The sequence below is a fragment of the Sminthopsis crassicaudata genome, chromosome 6 (genome assembly GCF_048593235.1).
Source record: "Sminthopsis crassicaudata isolate SCR6 chromosome 6, ASM4859323v1, whole genome shotgun sequence".
In the NCBI taxonomy this organism is placed as follows: Eukaryota; Metazoa; Chordata; class Mammalia; order Dasyuromorphia; family Dasyuridae; genus Sminthopsis; species Sminthopsis crassicaudata.
Genome location: NC_133622.1, coordinates 248,396,927 through 248,417,350, shown reverse-complemented (window position 1 = coordinate 248,417,350; position 20,424 = coordinate 248,396,927). Strand labels below are relative to the sequence as shown.

The following is a 20,424-nucleotide window of genomic DNA, read 5'->3' as shown; positions in this document are numbered from 1 at the left end:
TCTTCTCTTCTCCCTCCTCTTTCCCTCCCTGTTTCTCTTTCCCTCCCTTCCTTTTTTCTTTCCTCCTCCTTCTCTCTCCTTTGACCTCCCTCCCTCCCTCCCCTCTCCCCTCAGGCAGGCCCATTGGATGGCTCTAAGCCCTGCTGAAGGCCTCCCTGTCAGCCTCAACTCTTTCCCTTCTCCTCCATGCTCCCTTCAGCCACTGACTGGGATTTCATAATTATCAAAACATCTTTAAAAGCCATGGGTTTCAGGAACTCTGGGGCAGGAAGCCCTGGGAGACTGCCCGAGGGGGATCCCTCCATTTTACAGAGGAAAAATGAGGCTGGAAAGGGGGCGGCTCTGCCTGAGGCCCCTTTATTCCCCTTGCTCCCCAGTCTCAAGGCTCCTGTGGGACTTTGAGGACGCCCCCTTCCCTCTCTGGGGCTCCGAGGCAGCAGCAGGGGTGGGCTGTGTGGCCCGAGGTGGGAACACGAGAGCTGCCCCTCCCCTCCCCGGGGTCCTGCCCTGAGGGACCCCAAAGCATCTCCGAGGGCCCGAGGTATCTGGCGGACGGGGCCCCTCGAGGACCTGGTGCTACATTGGGAGCTGCCACAGGCCGGGCCCATTTCCGCTGGGCTCCTCCCGGCTCCAGGACGAATTATTTAGTAAGTTCTTGAGAGACCCGGGAGGCTGGGGCCGACCTGCGGGGAGCCACCGACACTCACCAGACCCTGGGCTCGTTCCCCCAGAGAGCGAGGGCTTCCTTCAGGTGAGCTCTGGCACCTGCCTTAGTGTTCCCCAATGGCTCCGTGCTGACACTCTGACGGGTCCGGGGGCCAGAGTCCGGGGTCCTGCTCAGCTCCGACACTCTGCGTTCTAAGGTCCTACATGAGGTTCTAGAGCGGGGACTCTTGCCCTCTGTCGTGTTCTAGACCCCTTGGTGTTCTGGTGAAGCCCCTGGAACCCATCTGTAAAAGCGTCAAATGAACAGCCGGGGTCACAAGGAGTGGGACTAAAAGCGCCTCCCTGGCCTCCCAAAGTCTGGGTTCCCGGCTGAGATCGCCCTGGGTGGGGGGCGCTCCCAGCTCGGCCCTCGCATGTTTTACCTCTGCGGGACCCTCCAAGGGGGAAGGTGCTCTCCCAAACCAGCCTGGCTCCTGGCCCCACCCCCACCTCCAAATCTCCCCACAGCAGGTTATTCACCCAGCTTTCCCCGTGGGGAATCCCTCCTACCATCCTCCTCCCCCTCCCCCCCATGACAAAGCAAGTTTTCAGGAGATCAGGAGCCTGGGAAAGTGCAGAGTCATGGTGGGACAGCAGTTCCCTCTCCAGCCCCACTGGCCTCCCGGACTGTGCCCTCGCTCCCCCTGCCTGGGCCCCTCTCCCCAGGGCCCCTCCCCCCAGAGACTGAGAAAACCTCGCCAGGCCCCCGTGCACACAGTGACACACACACAGTTTGTCCAGCCCCCCCCCCCCCCAGCCATCAGAGGCTCGGGGACAGTGGTCGGGCCCTCCTAGGAGCCGGGCCTGGGCTCTGGGCCTTCTCCCTGGGCTCCCGGGTCCTGACTCCAGCCCCCAGGTCCCTCCCTGTGATTCCCGAGGCCTCCGGCCGCAGGGTCCGGTCCCTTCAAGCTGGGTCGTCCCGGGGCTCTCTGGGCTCCAAGGCCCTGCCGGTGCCCGGGCCTGAGGATTCCTCCGGAGGGTCTGGCTTCCATCCAGGCTCGGAGGAGGCTCGCTGCTGAGGTCCCTCCCGGGCCAGAGACAAGATTCCCCATTCCCAGACTGGGGCCCCCGAGTCCCCGATGCCCCGGGAGGCGGCCTCCGGCCTCCCCCAGCCCCCCTGAGAACTACACCAGGGAACCCCCGCTGAGCGGCTCCACTGAGCCAGGGAGAAGACCTGGGGCAGCTTCGCCCCTCCCCCATTGGGCCCCATCGGGGTCAGGGCCACACCACTGCGTCCGCCTCCGTTACAGGGGAGGAAGCCTCGGGCAGCTCTGAACTCAGGCCCTCGGCTCCAGGAGGAGACCCCCCACAAGACCCTAGTGTCCGCCCCGACGGCACATCGCACTGAACCTTCAGACTGGTCTGCCCAACCCCCGGCCGGTGCCCGTATACACCAGGCACTTAATCAGTGCTGGGAAAGTGCTGGGGGCCGGCCTCTGGGGACTCCCTGGGAGAGGAAGCTCGCCCAAGGGGGAGCGGGATCTCAACTTGGAGCCCTGAATTCCAAACAGGGGAGGCTCAGACCCTGCTCCTACAATACTCCCCACCCTCATTTTATCGAAGCAAACATTCACTTTTTCCCCATTCGGGTTTCCGGACCCCCCTGCAGGTGGCATTCGGGTGGGGAGAAGCCCCCCCCACTGCCCGGGGCGGGCCTAGGAGCTGCTTCCTTGTTCTCCAGCTGCAGCTGCCCCTCCAGCTCACGTGACCCTTTCCCAGAGCAGCCTGGCGAAGGAACAGATTTCCCCCATTTTCTCCTTTGCCAGACTCGGCTACACAAAAGGTTTTCTCAGAGAACCAGGTGGCCGCCCCCCCCAAGTTTCTGGGTGGGGGGAGGGAGAGCGGCCGGGCTGGCGGGAAGCGGGACATCAGCGGGTCCCACCTGGGCCCCCCGGCCCCCCGGAAGGGGAAGGGGCCGTATCTGTTTGCAGCAGAAGCCGGGAGGGCCGGGAGCATCCCAGCCAAGAGCTCGGGTTATCTCTCGGCCCAATTGTCTTCCCCCCCTCCTGCTCCCGGAGATAGCCCCAGCATGGCCCCAACGTAGGGCTTAAACCCCGTCTTTTCCCGGCCAGCACCCCGCTGGGAGTCGGGGGCGGCCGAGGCTCTCGGAGCTCCCCCCTCCCCCCTCTGAGAGAAAAGGGGCTGACGCCACGCGCTGCCTGAGCCGCTGCGCACCCACCCGAGGCCCGGCTTCTGCCCCCGCGCTTGGCAAAGGGCCCGGTGACTGCACCTGGGCCGGCCCGGAGGCCGATAGTGATTGTTGTCTCCCGTTCTCAAAAACACGCCGGGTGCCAAGGGCCTGCGGGCCAGCCCGGCCCTCACATGTGTCCCCCACCCCCGCTGTCTGGGGACCGTTAGCCGGCCGGGGGAGGGGCCGGCCTCTGCCCTCCTTGGCGCCCATGCCCCGACTGAATCCGAGGAGGGGGAGGGGGCTGGGACCCTGCGGCCCACGTGAGGACGCCAAGGATGGGCGCCGTGCCTCGGGGCCACTGCACCCTGTGGAAACCCCCCTGCTCCTGGTCCCGTTCTGTGCTGGGACTGCCTAACGGGGGGGGGGGGGGGGGGGAGCGGGGGGCCACCCTGCCCTTTCCTCTCAGGCTGATCCAGGCTAAAGTAGACTAGAGGGGAAGAGCCGCCCCTCCCCCCTTGTGCTAATGTCAGGCGCCCCCACAGGTGTCCAGGCCCCGGGTCCAAAGTCGCCGCTTCGAGCACGTGCGGCCGCGCTGGCCCCTTTGTCCACTGTCCGCCCATTAAAAACATCAGCCCCAGGCGGGTCCCGCCTTCTAGCTGGGGGTCCCACAGGCCCCCCCTCCTCCTGCCCCAGACCCCCGGGGGCGGAGGTCACCGGTCTGCACGGGGAGGGAGAGGAGGGCTTGTTTTCTCCGCACGTGACGGCCCAGAGCGCGAGGTGCTAGTGGCCAGGATGACCTCGGGCCAGACCCGTGTTCTGGGCCTCAGTTTCCCCCTCTGTACAGTGGGGTGAGGGGTTAGAAATCCCAGACTGGGCCCCATTTCACAAGGCGGGGTGCCCCCCCAGATCAGTTTCTGCAGCTGCAGGGAGGGGAGGGGGCCGCGAGACCCCCTCCCCGATTCCTCTGCACTCCCGGGGAAGGGTCCCCCCTCCTAAGGCAGCCCAACAAAAAAGGAGGGGGGAGAGCCGCTTCAGACAAAGGGACTCCCCCACCCCGCAGCGCGCCCCTGTCCCTAACCTAACGCAACTGTGGGTGTGGGCAGGGGAGGGGGGAAGCTCGGTTCGGGGAACAGCGGGAGATTCCAGCCTCCGCCCGCCTCCCCGTCCCTGGGGAGAAGAGCCGCCCCTCCCCCCTCCGTTCACAGAGCGCAAACTCCAACAGAGGGGGCAGCGCTGGAGCGGGGAGGGAAGGGCGAGGCCGCGGGTCCCGTGATGCCCGGCCCCGCCCCCCGCGCGCCCCCGGCGCCGCCATTGGCGGGCACTGACGTGACGCGGGGCGGGGCCTCGGCGCGGCTATAAAAGCTCCGCGCGGGCGCCCCGCAGTCGCCAGAAGCGCAGGGAAGGGAGTCGCTGCGGTTTCCTGCTTCAACAGTGCTTGAACGGAACCCGCTGCTCGATTCCCGGCCGGAGCCGCCCTTAGCCACCTCTCCACCTTCACCTCCACTAACCAACACTTCTTCCGTCCTCCCGTTCGAGCAGCAGCCGTCCGCCTCAGCCGCCCCCGGCCGTCGCCGCCGCCGCCGCCCCAGCCTCAGCCGCAGCCGCTGCGCAGCCGCCTCTCCCTCCTCCTCCTCCTTCTCCTCCTCCTCCTCCTCCTCGCAGCCGCCTCCGTCTCCGCCGCCATGACGACCTCATCTCCCTCTCAGGTCCGACAGAACTACCACCAGGACTCGGAGGCCGCCATCAACCGGCAGATCAACCTGGAGCTCTACGCCTCCTACGTCTACCTGTCCATGGTGAGGAGGGCTCGGGCGGGCGGGGCCGGGGATGAGGCCCCGGGGGGGGGGCGGGGTGCCCCTCCCCTCAAGTGCCCCCCTGCGGGGCGGGGGGGGGGGAGTCCGCGCTTGCGCACTGGCGGTCCCGCGAAGCCCCGCCCCCACCGCACCCCGTGAGCCCTGGGGCCGCGCGACCAAGGGCGGGGCCGGCTGAGATAATGGCCCCGGCTCGAAGGCCGGTGGGGGGGTCCTTTTTAAAGGATTCTTGCGGTCCTGCCCCGGTTGTAAGCCTCGGGACTCAGGCAGCCTATGCCCACTTTGACCTTGAGCTGTTGGGGGGGGGGCTCAGAAGGGCGGACCCCTCTAATGCCCGCGCCCGGTTCTGGGGTAATGGGCCCGCTCCAGGCCTCGGGCTTGGCAGGCTCCGCCCCCCAATTAGCATAACGCCCGGAATCTGCTCTCCCTTCAGTCTTATTACTTCGACCGAGACGATGTGGCGCTGAAGAACTTTGCCAAGTATTTCCTGCACCAGTCCCACGAGGAGAGGGAACACGCTGAGAAGCTGATGAAACTCCAAAACCAGCGCGGCGGCCGCATCTTCCTGCAAGACATCAAGGTGAGCGGGACCCCGCGGCCCCCCGGGGGGGCAGGGCTCAGAAAGGGGGCGGGGACGGGGCTCCCACTGACCGCCGCTGCTCTGTTACAGAAACCCGATCGCGATGACTGGGAGAGCGGGCTGAACGCAATGGAGTGTGCTCTGCACTTGGAAAAAAATGTCAATCAGTCGTTACTGGAATTGCACAAGCTGGCAACTGACAAAAACGACCCCCATGTGAGTATCCGGCCCCTCCCCCTCGGGTGGGCGTGTCAGCGAGAGCTCCCCCTCCCCCCGGAACAATGACCGACCTTCTCCTTCTCTTTCAGTTATGTGATTTCATCGAAACCCACTACCTGGACGAACAGGTCAAGTCCATCAAACAACTGGGTGATCACGTAACCAACCTGCGCAAAATGGGGGCCCCCGATTCTGGCATGGCGGAATATCTTTTTGACAAGCACACCCTTGGAGACAGTGACAACGAGAGCTGAGCCGCACCGGCTTCCCCGCACGGAAGTGTGGGCGAGACTCCCACTGTCTTTCAGTGCATGCATATTTTGGTTATCTGACCTTTTCATAATCTGTACCAAAAAACTACCACCATTTACATCCCAATAAAGTGACTTGGTACTGATGAAGTGACTGTGTGCCGGGCTTTCATTTGGGCAGTGGGGCTGGTCCTGGGGGGGCGGGGCTTAGTGAACCTCCCGGCCACCGTGGCAGCCTCCCGGGAAAGAGGCAATGAATCCTGGGCCGGGGAGAGACCTTCAATCCAGCCCCAGACTGAGCCCGGGTGGAGGAGCCGGAGCTCTCCCAGATGTGCTTACAGATGTTAGTCCGCATAAAACAATAGGTCCTTTGTTCTGGCTGTAAGGGCCCCTCCCCCCACTTTGTCAGGAGCTGTGAACTTTAGGGCTCCGGAGTCTGTTCATTTGCACCTGCCCCCTGGGCCGGAGGGAGATGTCGGTGAAGATGGGGGTGGGGCTTGGTAGACTCGGCCGCCTCACCCGGGAGCAGTCGCTGCTCCGCCCGTAGCCGGCACCCCCGGAGAGCGAGTTACGTAGATGCCCTCCGGTCCTCCCCGAGACCCCCGCCCCATGCCCACTGTGATCCCCAATAAATCCCAGTGGCTCGTGGTCCTCCCCGCTCCGGCCTCTGCCCCTGGGAATTCGGGGGCCTGAGATCCCAACGCTGTTCCAGGGGTGGAGAGCCCGAGTGCCGGGCTGCGGGCCCCGGGAGGTGGAGGACACAGCTTCCGAGCCAGAGGCTTTTATTCTTTCGGAACCGGGGGCGCGAGCTTGAGGGAGCGAGAGAAGGGAGCAGCTGGGGGGGAGGGGGCAGCTGCTGGGGGGGGGGGGGGGGACCGCCCGAACAAAGCAAGACAAGAAGGCAGGGGCGGCCAGGGCGCCACCTCGGCGGTCCGGGGCTGCCCTTCAGGCCGGCGGCAGGAACTGCTTCAGTCAGGGAGTCCGCCCTTGCTCCTCTCTTTCCCTCTCCTCTTCCCTTTCTTCCTTCCCTCACTTCCTCTTCCTCTCGCTTCCTTTCCCCCCCTTACTCCCTTCCTCTTTTCATTTCCTTCTTCCCTCCCTCCTTCCTTCTCTTCTTTCTTTCCCTTCCTTAGTTCCTTTGTTCTTTCTTTCTTCCTCCTCTCTTTTTCCTCCCTCCTTCCTTTCTCTCCCTTCCTTCCCTCCCTCCTTCCTTTCTTTCCCTTCCCTCCCTCCTTCCTTTCTCTCTCTTCCTTCCCTCCCTCCTTCCTTTCCCTTCCTTCGTTCCTTTGTTCCTTCTTCCTCCTCTCTCCTTCCTTTCTCTCCCTTCCCTCCCTCCTTCCTTTCCCTTCCTTCGTTCCTTTGTTCCTTCTTCCTCCTCTCTTTTTCCTCCCTCCTTCCTTTCTCTCCCTTCCTTCCCTCCCTCCTTCCTTTCTTTCCCTTCCCTCCCTCCTTCCTTTCCCTTCCTTCGTTCCTTTGTTCCTTCTTCCTCCTCTCTCCTTCCTTTCTCTCCCTTCCCTCCCTCCTTCCTTTCCCTTCCTTCGTTCCTTTGTTCCTTCTTCCTCCTCTCTTTTTCCTCCCTCCTTCCTTTCTCTCCCTTCCTTCCCTCCCTCCTTCCTTTCTCTCCCTTCCCTCCCTCCTTCCTTTCCCTTCCTTCGTTCCTTTGTTCTTTCTTCCTCCTCTCTCTTCCCTCCCTCCTTTCTCTTTCTCTTTTCTTTCTTCCTTTCTTCCCTTGTCTCTCCTGCGGCTGGCTGTGGGGAAAGCCCTCTGCTGGCGGACCAGTGTCTGCAGCCTGCTTCAGCTCGGGTAGGGGTCTGGCTCATCGGGAAATGGAAGAGCTGTATGACTGGACTAGGAGGCCCTGCCCCGGCCTAACTGAGCCTGCCCACTTGCCCGGACTCGGAGAACTCGCTTCTCTCCAGCACTGTTTCCACCAGGCCCGCCAGGTCCCCCTCTGCCAGGGAGATGCCCGAGTCTTTGGGGGAGGAAGGCTCCGCCGCAGCCCTGTGCCCGCCGGGGAAGTCCCTCGGGGCCTCCGATGTTTCCCTGGGGCCGAGGGCACTGGGCCCCGCAGCCTCTGAGCCCGGGACGGCAGCTTTGCTGGGCCTGACTGCGGAGAGGGCCAAGGGGCTGGCAGAGGCCAGGCCGTCACTGGGGCTGCCCGCTGCAGCGGGGAGCGAGTCCGCACAGAGAACAGAGGCGTCCTCCAGGGCCAGCCAGGACTGCCAGGGGCTTCTGGGCCCCCTGCAGCCGTCCGGCTTCTCCCCGTCGGCCTGAAACAGCCCGCCGAGACTCTCGGAAGCTGGGGTTTGGGCCTCAGGGGTCCCCGGGACACCGAGGTCTTCGTGTTTCTGGGGCAGATGGTCCTCCAGGAGGGCCAGCAGGGAAGCCTCGGGGCTCCTGCCTCTCTCTGTGGGCCAGACAAAAGTTTCCCTCACGCCGGGAGTCACCGAGTTCTCACTCCCGTCCATGTCACTGGTCTGGGAGGGGCCCAAGTTGGCGCAATTGTCCTTGGCGAAGGCCGGGCCCGGCTGCCCCAGGGCAGCGCCTCTCTTGCCTGGCGGGCGCCTCAGCGGGAGCACCAGAGGGAAGGAGCTGATGGGGGTCTGGGGGGCGCTGTAGAAGCCGGGCCTCTCACAGAAGGGCGTGGAGATGAAGGCGTCCAGCTCACGTAGCTTCGAGTCTTCGCTCTCCCACTGTTCCCTCAGGCTGCAGCCAGTCTGGGAAAGGGCATCGGCCCGAGAGGCCCAGGCCGGGCAGGAGCCCCTGGGCTTGCCCACGTCCTGGTACGGGTAATCCCTCCTCCGAAGCAGGTTCATTCTGGAGGCGGACCTGGTGAAGCCGGGCGGCTGAACCCCCAGGAGGCGGCTGAAGGGACCCATGAATGGAGTCGAGTGGTTCGCCTCCTCGTGCTCCTTAATCTGCTCCAGGGGCTGAAATTCCATTTCTTCTTTCTGCATGCTGGGGGAGACAGAAACACTGCGTTACCCTGGGCCAGGGCCCCTTACTCCCCTCCCCTCCCCAGATCTAGCCCTCTTCCCCAGAGTGGGCCTAGGCCCTGGCTGGCACAGGAAGAGCCACAGCGGTTTGAGGTACACTCACGTCCGGCCGCCGTGTCAGAATTTGTTCAGTTTCTGTTGACCTTTGCCACCCCAGTCATACAGCCAAGTGCTATCACTCCCCACTTACTGAAAAAAAGATCAGCTGGAAGCTCAAGATCATAGAAGGAGGAAGAAGAGGTGGGAGCCTAGAATGTAATGCGGGCTGATGGGGAGAGCGCCAGACGGAGCCAGAGCCGCTAGAATCCCACCTCTTTCCAAAGAGCACCAAACTGCCCATGCCCTGGGACCCGGCAGTGTCTCTACTGGGCCTGTATCCCACAGAGATCTTAAAGGAGGGAAAGGGACCCACGCGTGCAAGAATGTTTGTGGCGGGCCTCTCTGTAGTGGCAAAAAACTGGAAACCGAGTGGGTGCCCGTCAGTGGGAGAATGGCTGAACAAGTTGTGGTGCATGAATGTTATGGAATATTACTGTTCTGTAACAAACGACTTTCAGAAAGGCCTGGGGAGAATTACACGGACTGATGCTGAGAGAAATGAGCAGGACCAGGGCGCTGAACCCGGCAACTAAAGATCATGCAAAGAGCGATTCTGACGGGCGCGGCTCTTCTCAACGAGGAGGTGGTTCAGGCCAGCTCCGATGGTCTCGTGATGGACAGAGCCATCTGCACCCAGAGGGAGGCTGGGGACCGACTGGGGACTAGAAGAGCATTTGCACTCTTTTTGTTTGTTGCATTTTGTTTTCTCTCTCTCTTTTTTTCTCCTTTTTGATCTGATTTTTCTTGTGCAACAAGATTATTATATAAATATGTATCAAATATTGGATTTAACATATAGTGGGTTACTTGCCATCTGGGGAGGGAGTGGGGGACATTGGAATACAAGCTTTTGCAAAGGTCAATGTTGAAAAACCCATGCACATGTTTTGAAAATAAAAAGCTTAAAAAAAAATCCCACCTCTTTGCTAGCTACGTCTCGTGGGATGGCTACTTTGAGTCTCTTCCCCGGGGTCTACCTCAGTTTGCTTACATGTGAAATGGGAATGATAACAGCATCTGTGTCCCGATAAAGACATGTTTGTACAGTGCTTTGTAAACCCTAAAGCCTTGTGTACACGCCAGGAGGCATTCTGATGACTTTCTTATTTGATGAGCCGCCTCCATCTGTTCCAGCTCCAAATTCTATGATGCTAAGACCCTCCCAGCTCTAAAGCTCAGGTAGAATTTCAGGGCATCTGAATGGAAAACTCGCTTGCAGGTGCTTCCCAAGTCTGTCCACTAGAGGGCCCCCGACACCCAGGTAACGTTCCCCTGTCCATCATGGGGGACTTGGCAGAGCTGCTCTGTCTCCCCAACCCCCCCATTCCGGCTGTGATCCCTGCCACGAGAAATGAGCCTTCCCCAGGCTACGACTCAAGGAAACAGGAGATGGGGGAAACAGGGCCGAGGGAAGAAGAGCTCCAGACTTCATTCTGGGGCTTCCTCCTCCCAGGGGATCTTGGGCCCTCGCCTTCCTTCTCTGAGACGCAGCTTCCTCAGCTGCAAAATGATGGGGGGGCCCAAGCCTTCTCAAGGCTCAGTCGTGGTTCATCCATGAGCGTAACTGGAAAACCAGCCTCAGGGGGAGGAGGGGCTCACTCTGAAGCCCACCGGAGAGCCCCTCGAGGCGGCAGGGGGCTCAGCATCCCAGGAACCTCAGAGAACATCCAGTCCACCCCGTCCCTTCTGCTCTCCATTCTTCACATAATGTTGCCAGGGCGGAGCCGGATTTTAGGAGGTGTGACTGAGGGTAAAGACTTAGGGGATAGGACGGTGACTTTGGGGTTATTTGGAATGGTCGGGTTTGGGTTTTTATTCTGGATGCCTGCTGGGAGGTCTGGAAGACCAGATTGTCGTATAAGAAAGGTCGTATTAATGAGAAAGAGACAGACACACAGAGAGAGACAAAGAGACACACAGAGAGACAGAGAGGGAGAGACAGAGAGGGAGAGACAGAAATAAGCAAAGAGACAGGGACAGAGACAGTCAAAGAGACAGGGACAAAGGGAGAGACAGAGACACAGAGAGAGACAAAGAGACAGACAGAGACAAAGAGACAGACAGAGAGACAGAGACACACACAGAGACACAGAGAGGGAGAGACAGAAATAAGCAAAGAAACAGGGACAGAGACAGTCAAAGAGACAGAGACAAAGGGAGAGAGACACAGAGAGAGACAAGGAGACAGGGACAGAGACAGTCAAAGAGACAGAGACAAAGGGAGAGAGACACAGAGAGAGACAAAGAGACAGGGACAGAGACAGTCAAAGAGACAGGGACAAAGAAAGAGAGACACAGAGACAAAGAGACAGGGAAGAGACAGTCAAAGAGACAGGGACAAAGAAAGAGACAGAGATACAGAGAGAGACAAAGAGACAGACAAAGAGAGAGACAGAGACACACACAGAGACACAGAGAGGGAGAGACAGAAATAAGCAAAGAGACAGGGACAGAGACAGTCAAAGAGACAGGGACAAAGAAAGAGACAGAGACACAGAGAGAGACAAAGAGACAGACAAAGAGAGAGACAGAGACACACAGAGACCCAGAGAGGGAGAGACAGAAATAAGCAAAGAAACAGGGACAGAGACAGTCAAAGAGACAGGGACAAAGAAAGAGAGACACAGAGACAAAGAGACAGGGAAGAGACAGTCAAAGAGACAGGGACAAAGAAAGAGAGACACAGAGACAAAGAGACAGGGAAGAGACAGTCAAAGAGACAGGGACAAAGAAAGAGACAGAGATACAGAGAGAGACAAAGAGACAGAGAGAGACAAAGAGACAGACAAAGAGAGAGACAGAGACACACACAGAGACACAGAGAGGGAGAGACAGAAATAAGCAAAGAGACAGGGACAGAGACAGTCAAAGAGACAGGGACAAAGAAAGAGACAGAGACACACACAGAGACAGAGAAGAAGAGACAGAAATAGTCAAAGAAACAGGGACAGAGACAGAGAGAGAAAGAGACAGAGACAGAGGCAGTCAAGACACACACATGCACAGAAAGACAGAGAGGTAATCAAGACACAGAGACTGAGATAGAGAGAGATAAAAAGAGACAGAAAGAGAACGACAGAGAGAAAGACACAGAGAGAGATACAGAGATGGACAGACAGAGAGTCAAAAAGACAGGGACAGACAGAGAAATGGTCAAAGACACACAGAGAGATAGACAGAGATGGAGAGACATCGAAAAATAGAGACAGAAACAGAGAGAGAGAAGGGAAGAAAGAGGGAGAGATGGAAAGAGACAGAGACAGAGAGATAGACAGAGAGAATGGCATCTTGAGGAGACCCAAGCCCACGGGTGTCAGTGCTAGGCGGGGGCAGCAGGACGCGCCAGTTCATTTTGTTTGCAGGAGAGCAGAATGTCCTGTTCACGCCCCTCGGACCCCTCGGACCGCCAAGATGTTCTGTCAGATTAAACCTCCAAAGCTGGCGGAGTTTCCTGCAGATGAGGGAGCTCTTGGGGCCCAACGCCTCTTCCTTCCATCACCCCAGCCTGAGAGGGGCGAGGGGGGGGGGGGACTCACTTGATGTCGAAGGTGGAGCCCAGGAAGGAGGCGCGCTTGGACTCGGCGGCTGCGGCCGTGTAGGGCAGGTGGGGATCGGGGTCGTTCCAGAACACGTCCTTTTCCAGGACTGGCAGGTCTTGGTGCATCTCATCCACGGCCAGGAGAGACACCTGGGGATGGGGGCGGGAGGAGTGAGAAAGGGCCAGAACACTGGGGGAGGATGGAGCTCTTGGGCTAAATCCTCCCCTCCTTTTCGTCCTGCAATGTGAATGGGGGGGTTCAAGAACGGAGAGTGAACCTGCCTGAGGAAGGGCCGGCTGACCCTAGAAGGCCATCCTCATCTTTAGCCGGGCTGAGCTGCTCCCCTCCCCCTTGGGTTCTGTGGCCCCTCCCACAGGGCTTTCCTGGGTTCCATCAGTAATCCCCTCAGACTGCTCACACAGATCCCTGTTCTCCACGAAAGCCTCTCCTATAAATGTATATCACAACGACCTCTTGGGTTTGTTAGATTACATTGTCTCCCCCTCAGCTGGAAGGGCAGGACTTGGCTCTGGCAGCCATTGAGTCACTACTGAGTGTGTGAATGAATGAATGAACAAACGAATGAATGAATGAACGAATGAACGAATGAATGAACGAACGAATGAATGAATGAATGAATGAATGAATGCAATATTTGTGATCAGGGCTATCTGGGGAAGGAGCTGGCTCAAACTCATCCCCTTGGGGACAGAGGAGATGCAGCTTTGGGGGTTTGGGTTTGTTTGTTTATTTCTGTTTTTTTTTTAAGCCCCGTCTCCAGGACTCCCAGCACAGTGCAGAGCACATGGATTAATAATCATTACTTAATTGCGGGCTAGTGACTCACTTCTCACCCTCCCAACTCAATAAATTCCACCCCTCCCGAGTAAGTAATTAAATATTCTTTTAAAGGGATCAATAGATAGAACCCAATACTTGGGGTCAGGAAGACCTGAATTCAAATACACTTCCTAGTGGTGACCTTGGGCAGGTCACATGACTTCTGTCTGCCTCAGTTTCCTCGTCTGTAAAATGGGGGTAATAATAGCCCCTACCTCACACGGTGGTGGTGCTTTATGAATGCTCACTAGCTATTTTTAGCTGACTGGTTTCACGGGCTTGTTAAGGAGAGCCAATAGGTGAATGTATCTGAAATATTTTTATAAAGTAAAATTCAGTTACGTGGGGGCAATTCTGTAATCCACATGGGTAGCGGAGTTGGATTGTAAGTGCCAGGACCAGCAAGGACGGCGTCCTTCATCAGCCAGTACGAGGCTTTGCCCACTGGAAGTGCCTGAGGATTTGGGGGATTTTTCCTGTCTCAAAGTGCCCAGAGCGGTGGGTGCAGCCCACCACCCCGCTCGGGACTGGCCGACTTTGCCATTCCCGTACCTGCAAATTCCGGTCAATCAGCCAATTGGTCTCGAAGTCATCATCATCTTCTCCGAAGGGGTTAATGAGCTGCTCGGCTACCTAACGGGGGAGAAGGGAAACAGAGCACTGCCCTTCTTGGGAAAAGCCACTTACCCGGCCTCGGGAAGCCGGCCTAGGGCAGCTCAGACCTCCCGGAAAGCTTGGGCCGAGTCCCCAGTGTCACGGGCTCAGCCTCTGCCCGGCTCGGGCCAATCCGGAGGGAGCACTCACTGCCGCTTCCTTGCTCCCGCCAGCCCCCACCCTCCTGCTTCCACATCCTCCTCCCAGGCCCAGCTCAGGTTGAGCGACCTAGAACAAAAAGCTTCAGTGATGGTAAGGGCTTTAGAACATAAAATTTCAGAGTGGAGATGGAGCTGAGAACGCAGAACATTAGAGAGGTGGAAGAAACCTTAGAACCTGGAACAGAAAACGTCATATCTGAGAGGAGCCTTAGAACAGAGAACTGCCTCACTGGGAGGAACTCGGAACAGAGAATTTCAGATCTGAGAAGAACCCGACTTAAAAAAAAGAGGGAGAGACTGTCAAGGAGCCACTAGGTGGCTCAGTGGACAGAGCCATAGGAGCCGAGCTTAAATCCAGCTTCAGACATTTTTCAGCTATGTGGCCCCAATTGTCTCCCCCCAAAATGGAATGTCCACGCTTAGCTCACAGAACATCCGGGCTGGGAGGGAGCTTTCAGAGAGAGCGTCAGGGCTGGGAGGAAGAGACTAGGATGTTCCTTCTGCCCCAGGTCCCCGTTCTTCCCCCTCCTCCCCCTTCTTCCCCCAGATCCCGCTTCTCCCCCTCCCCCCACTGTCCAGCTTCTGGCCATTTACCCAGCCTGAAGGCTTCCTTTGGCACAGGACTCACCTTTAACCAACCAGCATAAAAGAAGAACTGGAGAAGGGTGAATACAGGCACAAAAAGGTCGAGCTCATGGCCTGGATAGGATTTGGCTGGATCCAGAAACTGGCGCCCTATCAGACAGGCCAGAAAGAAGCTATACACGGCGACGGTGACCACCTGGGTGAGAAAGCGGAGAAGGCCATGGGTCACCCCTCACGGAACAGGGCAGGGGGTGAGTGGAGGACACAACCTGTCTCCTCTCCCAAGTGGAGATATCAGAGGGCTGGCGGGGAGCTGCTCCACCAATAGCTGTGGAGCCTCAGCATCTCAGAATTATGGCACGCTGGAACCTTAGAACTGAGAGGAACCTTAGAACTGAGAGGAACATTAGAACTAGGAGAAACCTTAGGGCTGAAAGGAACCTTAGAACTGAGAGGAACCTTAGAACTGAGAGGAACCTTAGGGCTGAGAGGAACCTTAGAACTGAGAGGAACCTTAGAACTGAGAGGAACCTTAGGGCTGAAAGGAACCTTAGAACTGAGAGGAACCTTAGAACCGAGAGGAACCTTAGAACTAAGAAGAACCTTAGAACTGAGAAGAACCTTGGAACCTTAGGGCTGAAAGGAACCTTAGAACCAAGAGGAACCTTAGAACTGAGAGGAACCTTAGAACCGAGAGGAACCTTAGAACTGAGAAGAACCTTAGAACTAAGAAGAACCTTAGAACCGAAAGGAACCTTAGGGCTGAAAGGAACCTTAGAACAGAAAGGAAGCTTAGAACTGAGAGGAGCCTTAGAACTGAGAGGAACCTTAGGACTAAGAGGAACCTTAGAACTGAGAGGAACCTTACAACTGGGAGGAACCTTAGGACTGAGAGGAACCTTAGAACCGAGAGGAACATTAGAACTGAGAGAAACCTTAGGACTAAAATGAACCTTAGGGCTGAAAGGAACTTTAGGGCTGAAAGGAACCTTAGAACTGAGAGGAACCTTAGAACCGAGAGGAACCTTAGGGCTGAAAGGAACCTTAGAACAGAAAAGAAGCTTAGAACTGAGAGGAGCCTTAGAACTGAGAGGAACCTTAGAACTGAGAGGAACCTTAGAACCGAGAGGAACCTTAGAACTGAGAGGAACCTTAGGACCGAGAGAAACCTTAGGACTAAAAGGAACCTTAGGGCTGAAAGGAACCTTAGAACTGAGAGGAACCTTAGGACTGAGAGGAACCTTACAACTGGGAGGAACCTTAGGACTGAGAGGAACCTTAGAACCGAGAGGAACATTAGAACTGAGAGAAACCTTAGGACTAAAATGAACCTTAGGGCTGAAAGGAACTTCAGGGCTGAAAGGAACCTTAGAACTGAGAGGAACCTTAGAACCGAGAGGAACCTTAGAACTGAGAAGAACCTTAGAACTGAGAAGAACCTTAGAACCGAAAGGAACCTTAGGGCTGAAAGGAACCTTAGAACAGAAAAGAAGCTTAGAACTGAGAGGAGCCTTAGAACTGAGAGGAACCTTAAAACTGAGAGGAACCTTAGAACCGAGAGGAACCTTAGAACTGAGAGGAACCTTAGGACCGAGAGAAACCTTAGGACTAAAAGGAACCTTAGGGCTGAAAGGAACCTTAGGACTGAGAGAAACCTTAGGACTAAAAGGAACCTTAGGGCTGAAAGGAACCTTAGAACTGAGAGGAACCTTACAACTGAGAGGAACCTTAGAACTGAAAGGAACCTTAGAACTGAGAGGAACCTTAGGACTGAGAGGAACCTTAGAACCGAGAGGGACCTTAGCACCGAGAGGAACCTTAGAACTGAGAGGAACCTTAGAACTGAGAGGAACCTTAGAGCTGAAAGGAACCTTAGAACTAAGAGGAACCTTAGAACCTAGAGGAACCTTAGAACTGAGAGGAACCTTAGAACGAGAGGAACCTTAGGACTGAGAGGAACCTTAGAACTGAGAGGAACCTTAGAACTGAGAGGAACCTTAGGACTGAGAGAAACCTTAGGACTAAAAGGAACCTTAGGGCTGAAAGGAACTTTAGGGCTGAAAGTAACCTTAGAACTGAGAGGAACCTTAGAACTGAGAGGAACATTAGAACTAAGAGAAACCTTAGGACTAAAAGGAACCTTAGGGCTGAAAGGAACCTTACAACTGAGAGGAACCTTAGAGCTGAAAGGAACCTTAGAACTGAGAGGAACCGAGAGGAACCTTAGAACCGAGAGGAACCTTGGAGCTGAAAGGAACCTTAGAACTGAAAGGGACCTTAGAACCGAGAGGAACCTTAGAGCTGAAAGGAACCTTAGGGCTGAAAGGAACCTTAGAACTAAGAGGAACCTTAGAACCGAGAGGAACCTTAGAACCGAGAGGAACCTTAGGACTGAGAGGAACCTTAGAACTGAGAGGAACCTTAGAACTGAGAGGAACCTTAGAACTGAGAGGAACCTTAGGACTAAAAGGAACCTTAAGGCTGAAAGGAACTTTAGGGCTGAAAGTAACCTTAGAACTGAGAGGAACCTTAGAACTGAGAGGAACATTAGAACTAAGAGAAACCTTAGGACTAAAAGGAACCTTAGGGCTGAAAGGAACCTTAGAACTGAGAGGAACCTTAGAGCTGAAAGGAACCTTAGAACTAAGAGGAACCGAGAGGAACCTTAGAACCGAGAGGAACCTTGGAGCTGAAAGGAACCTTAGAACTGAAAGGAATCTTAGAACTGAGAGGAACCTTGGAGCTGAAAGGAACCTTAGAACTGAAAGGGACCTTAGAACCGAGAGGAACCTTAGAGCTGAAAGGAACCTTAGGGCTGAAAGGAACCTTAGAACTAAGAGGAACCTTAGAACCGAGAGGAACCTTAGAACTGAGAGGAACCTTAGAACCGAGAGGAACCTTTGGACTGAGAGGAACCTTAGGACTGAGAGGAACCTTAGAACTGAGAGGAACCTTAGGACTGAGAGAAACCTTAGGACTAAAAGGAACCTTAGGGCTGAAAGGAACTTTAGGGCTGAAAGTAACCTTAGAACTGAGAGGAACCTTAGGGCTGAAAGGAACTTTAGGGCTGAAAGTAACCTTAGAACTGAGAGGAACCTTAGAACTGAGAGGAACATTAGAACTAAGAGAAACCTTAGGACTAAAAGGAACCTTAGGGCTGAAAGGAACCTTAGAACTGAGAGGAACCTTAGAGCTGAAAGGAACCTTAGAACTGAGAGGAACCGAGAGGAACCTTAGAACCGAGAGGAACCTTGGAGCTGAAAGGAACCTTAGAACTGAAAGGAATCTTAGAACTGAGAGGAACCTTGGAGCTGAAAGGAACCTTAGAACTGAAAGGGACCTTAGAACCGAGAGGAACCTTAGAGCTGAAAGGAACCTTAGGGCTGAAAGGAACCTTAGAACTAAGAGGAACCTTAGAACCGAGAGGAACCTTAGAACTGAGAGGAACCTTAGAACCGAGAGGAACCTTAGGACTGAGAGGAACCTTAGAACTGAGAGGAACCTTAGAACTAAGAGAAACCTTAGGACTAAAAGGAACCTTAGGGCTGAAAGGAACCTTACAACTGAGAGGAACCTTAGAGCTGAAAGGAACCTTAGAACTGAGAGGAACCGAGAGGAACCTTAGAACCGAGAGGAACCTTGGAGCTGAAAGGAACCTTAGAACTGAAAGGAATCTTAGAACTGAGAGGAACCTTAGAGCTGAAAGGAACCTTAGGGCTGAAAGGAACCTTAGAAGCTGACTTGTCCAAGGAACCTCCCCTTTTCTGTCCAGCTCCTTTCTCAGCTTTTACTCAGCCTCCTCACTTCAGGGAACGAGGGGAGGGGATGCTCCAGTTCTGGGATTCTCTACCTCTGAGATGAACTGGAAGGGAGGGAACCTTAGAACATAAAATGTTCTGAAAAAAGCCTCAGAACCTAGGCTGCTGTAGAATTTGTCAGTGTTTTGTGTTTGATCCCTTTTGGGCCCCATAGGCCGGGTTCTCCCAGTGTCAGAGGAAATGGAATCCCACACCAGACAGACACAGAGTCTCCGAGCTCCGGGATCCTCAGGGGCCATCTGGTCCAGTGTCTGAGAGGACAGGAATGTTCTCTATAGCCTCTGGGTGGACAAGTAGAGGCGCAGCCAAGAAGGCCTGAAGCCGAATTCTGCTTCAGATATTGGCTAACAGCCCTCCAGGGCATGTCTTATCTCAGGGCTGTGAGCTCTAGAAACAGGATTATTATTGTCCCTGACAAGCGGGTGTCCAGCGTGCCTCGCAGACCTCTAGTCACGGGCCACTCCCCACCAGCCCAGTTTACATTGAGACAAATCTCATTGTTTGTTAGAAATCTCATCACTTTTCCCTTATATTAATGTGTCTCCCTGCGCCTTCCGGTGTGGGGAACGTCCATGACCCGTGTGACAGGTGCAGCTAACGTCACAGACCACAGAATTCTTGCTCTAGATGAGTATTTTCTTTCCAGAGGCTCTTCTCTGGGGGCTGTGAACTTGTGTCTTTTTGTCACCGTATCATTGCTTTCCTTTGTAATCCTGTGCATTTTATTTGCATGTTCTTAAAAACACGAGTGTGTAAACACGAGCAGCTCTCCTGCCCACACTGCCCGGGACAAAATGAAGTCCGAGCCCTCGGGTGACATTCTGCTGGAGCTCCTGCCCCTCCCAGAATCCCCGTCATCCTGGCTCTCCCTGGATCTGTGGGCTCACCTGTGTGTAGACCAGAGGCACGCTGATCCAGTCATAGCCGTAGAGAGCGCCACACTGAGAGCGTAAGGTGTTCAGTTCCTGGAGAAGAGAAGCGACATCATCTGGGAACGCTCACATTTCTCCTTCTGACCCGCGTCCCGCCCTCACTGCACCTCAGCGCCCCTGCTTGGAAACAGCGGGTGATGGGCAGATACGGGATCTAGGCCTGAGGGCTGGTTTCCTGCAAGATCTCAGAGCTAAAAATGGAGCATAGAATATCAGTCTGGTTCAATCCTCTTCCTTGTGCGTTGGGGAAGATGAATGGGGGAAGAAGTGACTTGTTCAAGATCAGAGGGACCGTGCCACTCAAACCCAGAACTTTTTCTCTATAGCAGGCTTCTTCTTCCTTGTGCCTCTGGACAAGTGATTTCAAAAGCTTTAAGCCTCAAATTCTCCATTCTGTAAAATCAAGTTTACATCAATGGACTATCCATTTCACAAGGTCGTTGTAGGGAAAGTGTTTGTAAATAGTGGAGGGCAAAAAAAAAGGAGAGAGAGCTGTTATCTGCTCCCACAAGCCGGCCCCCTGGGGAGGGGCGCCAAGCAGAACCTCTGTCCCAAGCCGTTCCTCAGTGGTGCTCCATGGAGGGTTAGGCAGCAGCCAGTTTACAGGAAAAAAGTCCAGCCCGAGTGTTCTTCAAGAACTCCACCAATCTTATGCCCATTGACCTTCCTGTGCCCGCTCCCTCCCTTCCACCCCAAGCTCCCAGCGCGCCCAGGCTTACATTAAGGATACCCTGGAGAACAACGCTGTCCCTGATCTGGCCCTCTCTCCGGGCTTTGGCGGCCAGGTTGGAGAACCACACATATGGAACCCAGAATTTGTTGTGGGGAGAGTTGAGGCTCTCAAATTGTTTGTGCTCTTCGGGGGTCATGAGGCCTGGGGAACACAGGAGAAAGGGTCAGAGAGGGTGGAAGGGAAGGGGCAGAAAGGGACCCACAGAAGGAGGGACAGAGATAACAAAAACAATAGCAGAACAACTCGGATTGTGCAAGACTAGCTGAATGGGTCAACAGGGATCAACTCTATTTACTGGAAGCTCTTTTCTGTGCTGATCTGGGGCAATCAAAATTTGGGGTGGACCAATGGGAAGATTTGCGGATTGGGG

General features: G+C 55.9%; 2 protein-coding genes across 2 annotated transcripts in view; one reads left to right on the top strand and one right to left on the bottom strand.

Moving 5' to 3' along the window:
• Window positions 1–4,163: 4,163 nt before the first annotated feature.
• On the top strand, window positions 4,164–5,847 carry FTH1 (ferritin heavy chain 1). The gene is made up of 4 exons (XM_074275490.1): window positions 4,164–4,632; window positions 5,081–5,227; window positions 5,318–5,443; window positions 5,536–5,847. The coding sequence occupies exons 1-4, from the start codon at window positions 4,519–4,521 to the stop codon at window positions 5,698–5,700; spliced, it is 552 nt and encodes a 183-aa protein (XP_074131591.1). The 5' UTR covers window positions 4,164–4,518; the 3' UTR covers window positions 5,701–5,847.
• Window positions 5,848–7,565: 1,718 nt separating this feature from the next.
• BEST1 (bestrophin 1) overlaps window positions 7,566–20,424 on the bottom strand; it is a 22,495-nt gene continuing 9,636 nt past the window's right edge. Inside the window, exons 4-9 of the mRNA XM_074275489.1 lie at window positions 20,041–20,195; window positions 19,277–19,354; window positions 14,615–14,767; window positions 13,724–13,804; window positions 12,329–12,480; window positions 7,566–8,655 (exon numbers count right to left, since the gene is read on the bottom strand). Of these exons, the coding sequence (XP_074131590.1) occupies window positions 7,566–8,655; window positions 12,329–12,480; window positions 13,724–13,804; window positions 14,615–14,767; window positions 19,277–19,354; window positions 20,041–20,195 (1,709 nt within the window). The remainder of the gene's footprint in view (window positions 8,656–12,328; window positions 12,481–13,723; window positions 13,805–14,614; window positions 14,768–19,276; window positions 19,355–20,040; window positions 20,196–20,424) is intronic.

Excerpts from the sequence above, each read along its gene's own strand:
- FTH1 (XM_074275490.1), top strand. The coding sequence starts at position 4,519 with ATGACGACCTCATCTCCCTCTCAGGTCCGACAGAACTACCACCAGGAC. Across the intron at positions 5,228-5,317 it reads TCTTCCTGCAAGACATCAAG|AAACCCGATCGCGATGACTG; the intron begins GTGAGCGGGACC and ends GCTCTGTTACAG. Across the intron at positions 5,444-5,535 it reads CTGACAAAAACGACCCCCAT|TTATGTGATTTCATCGAAAC; the intron begins GTGAGTATCCGG and ends CTTCTCTTTCAG.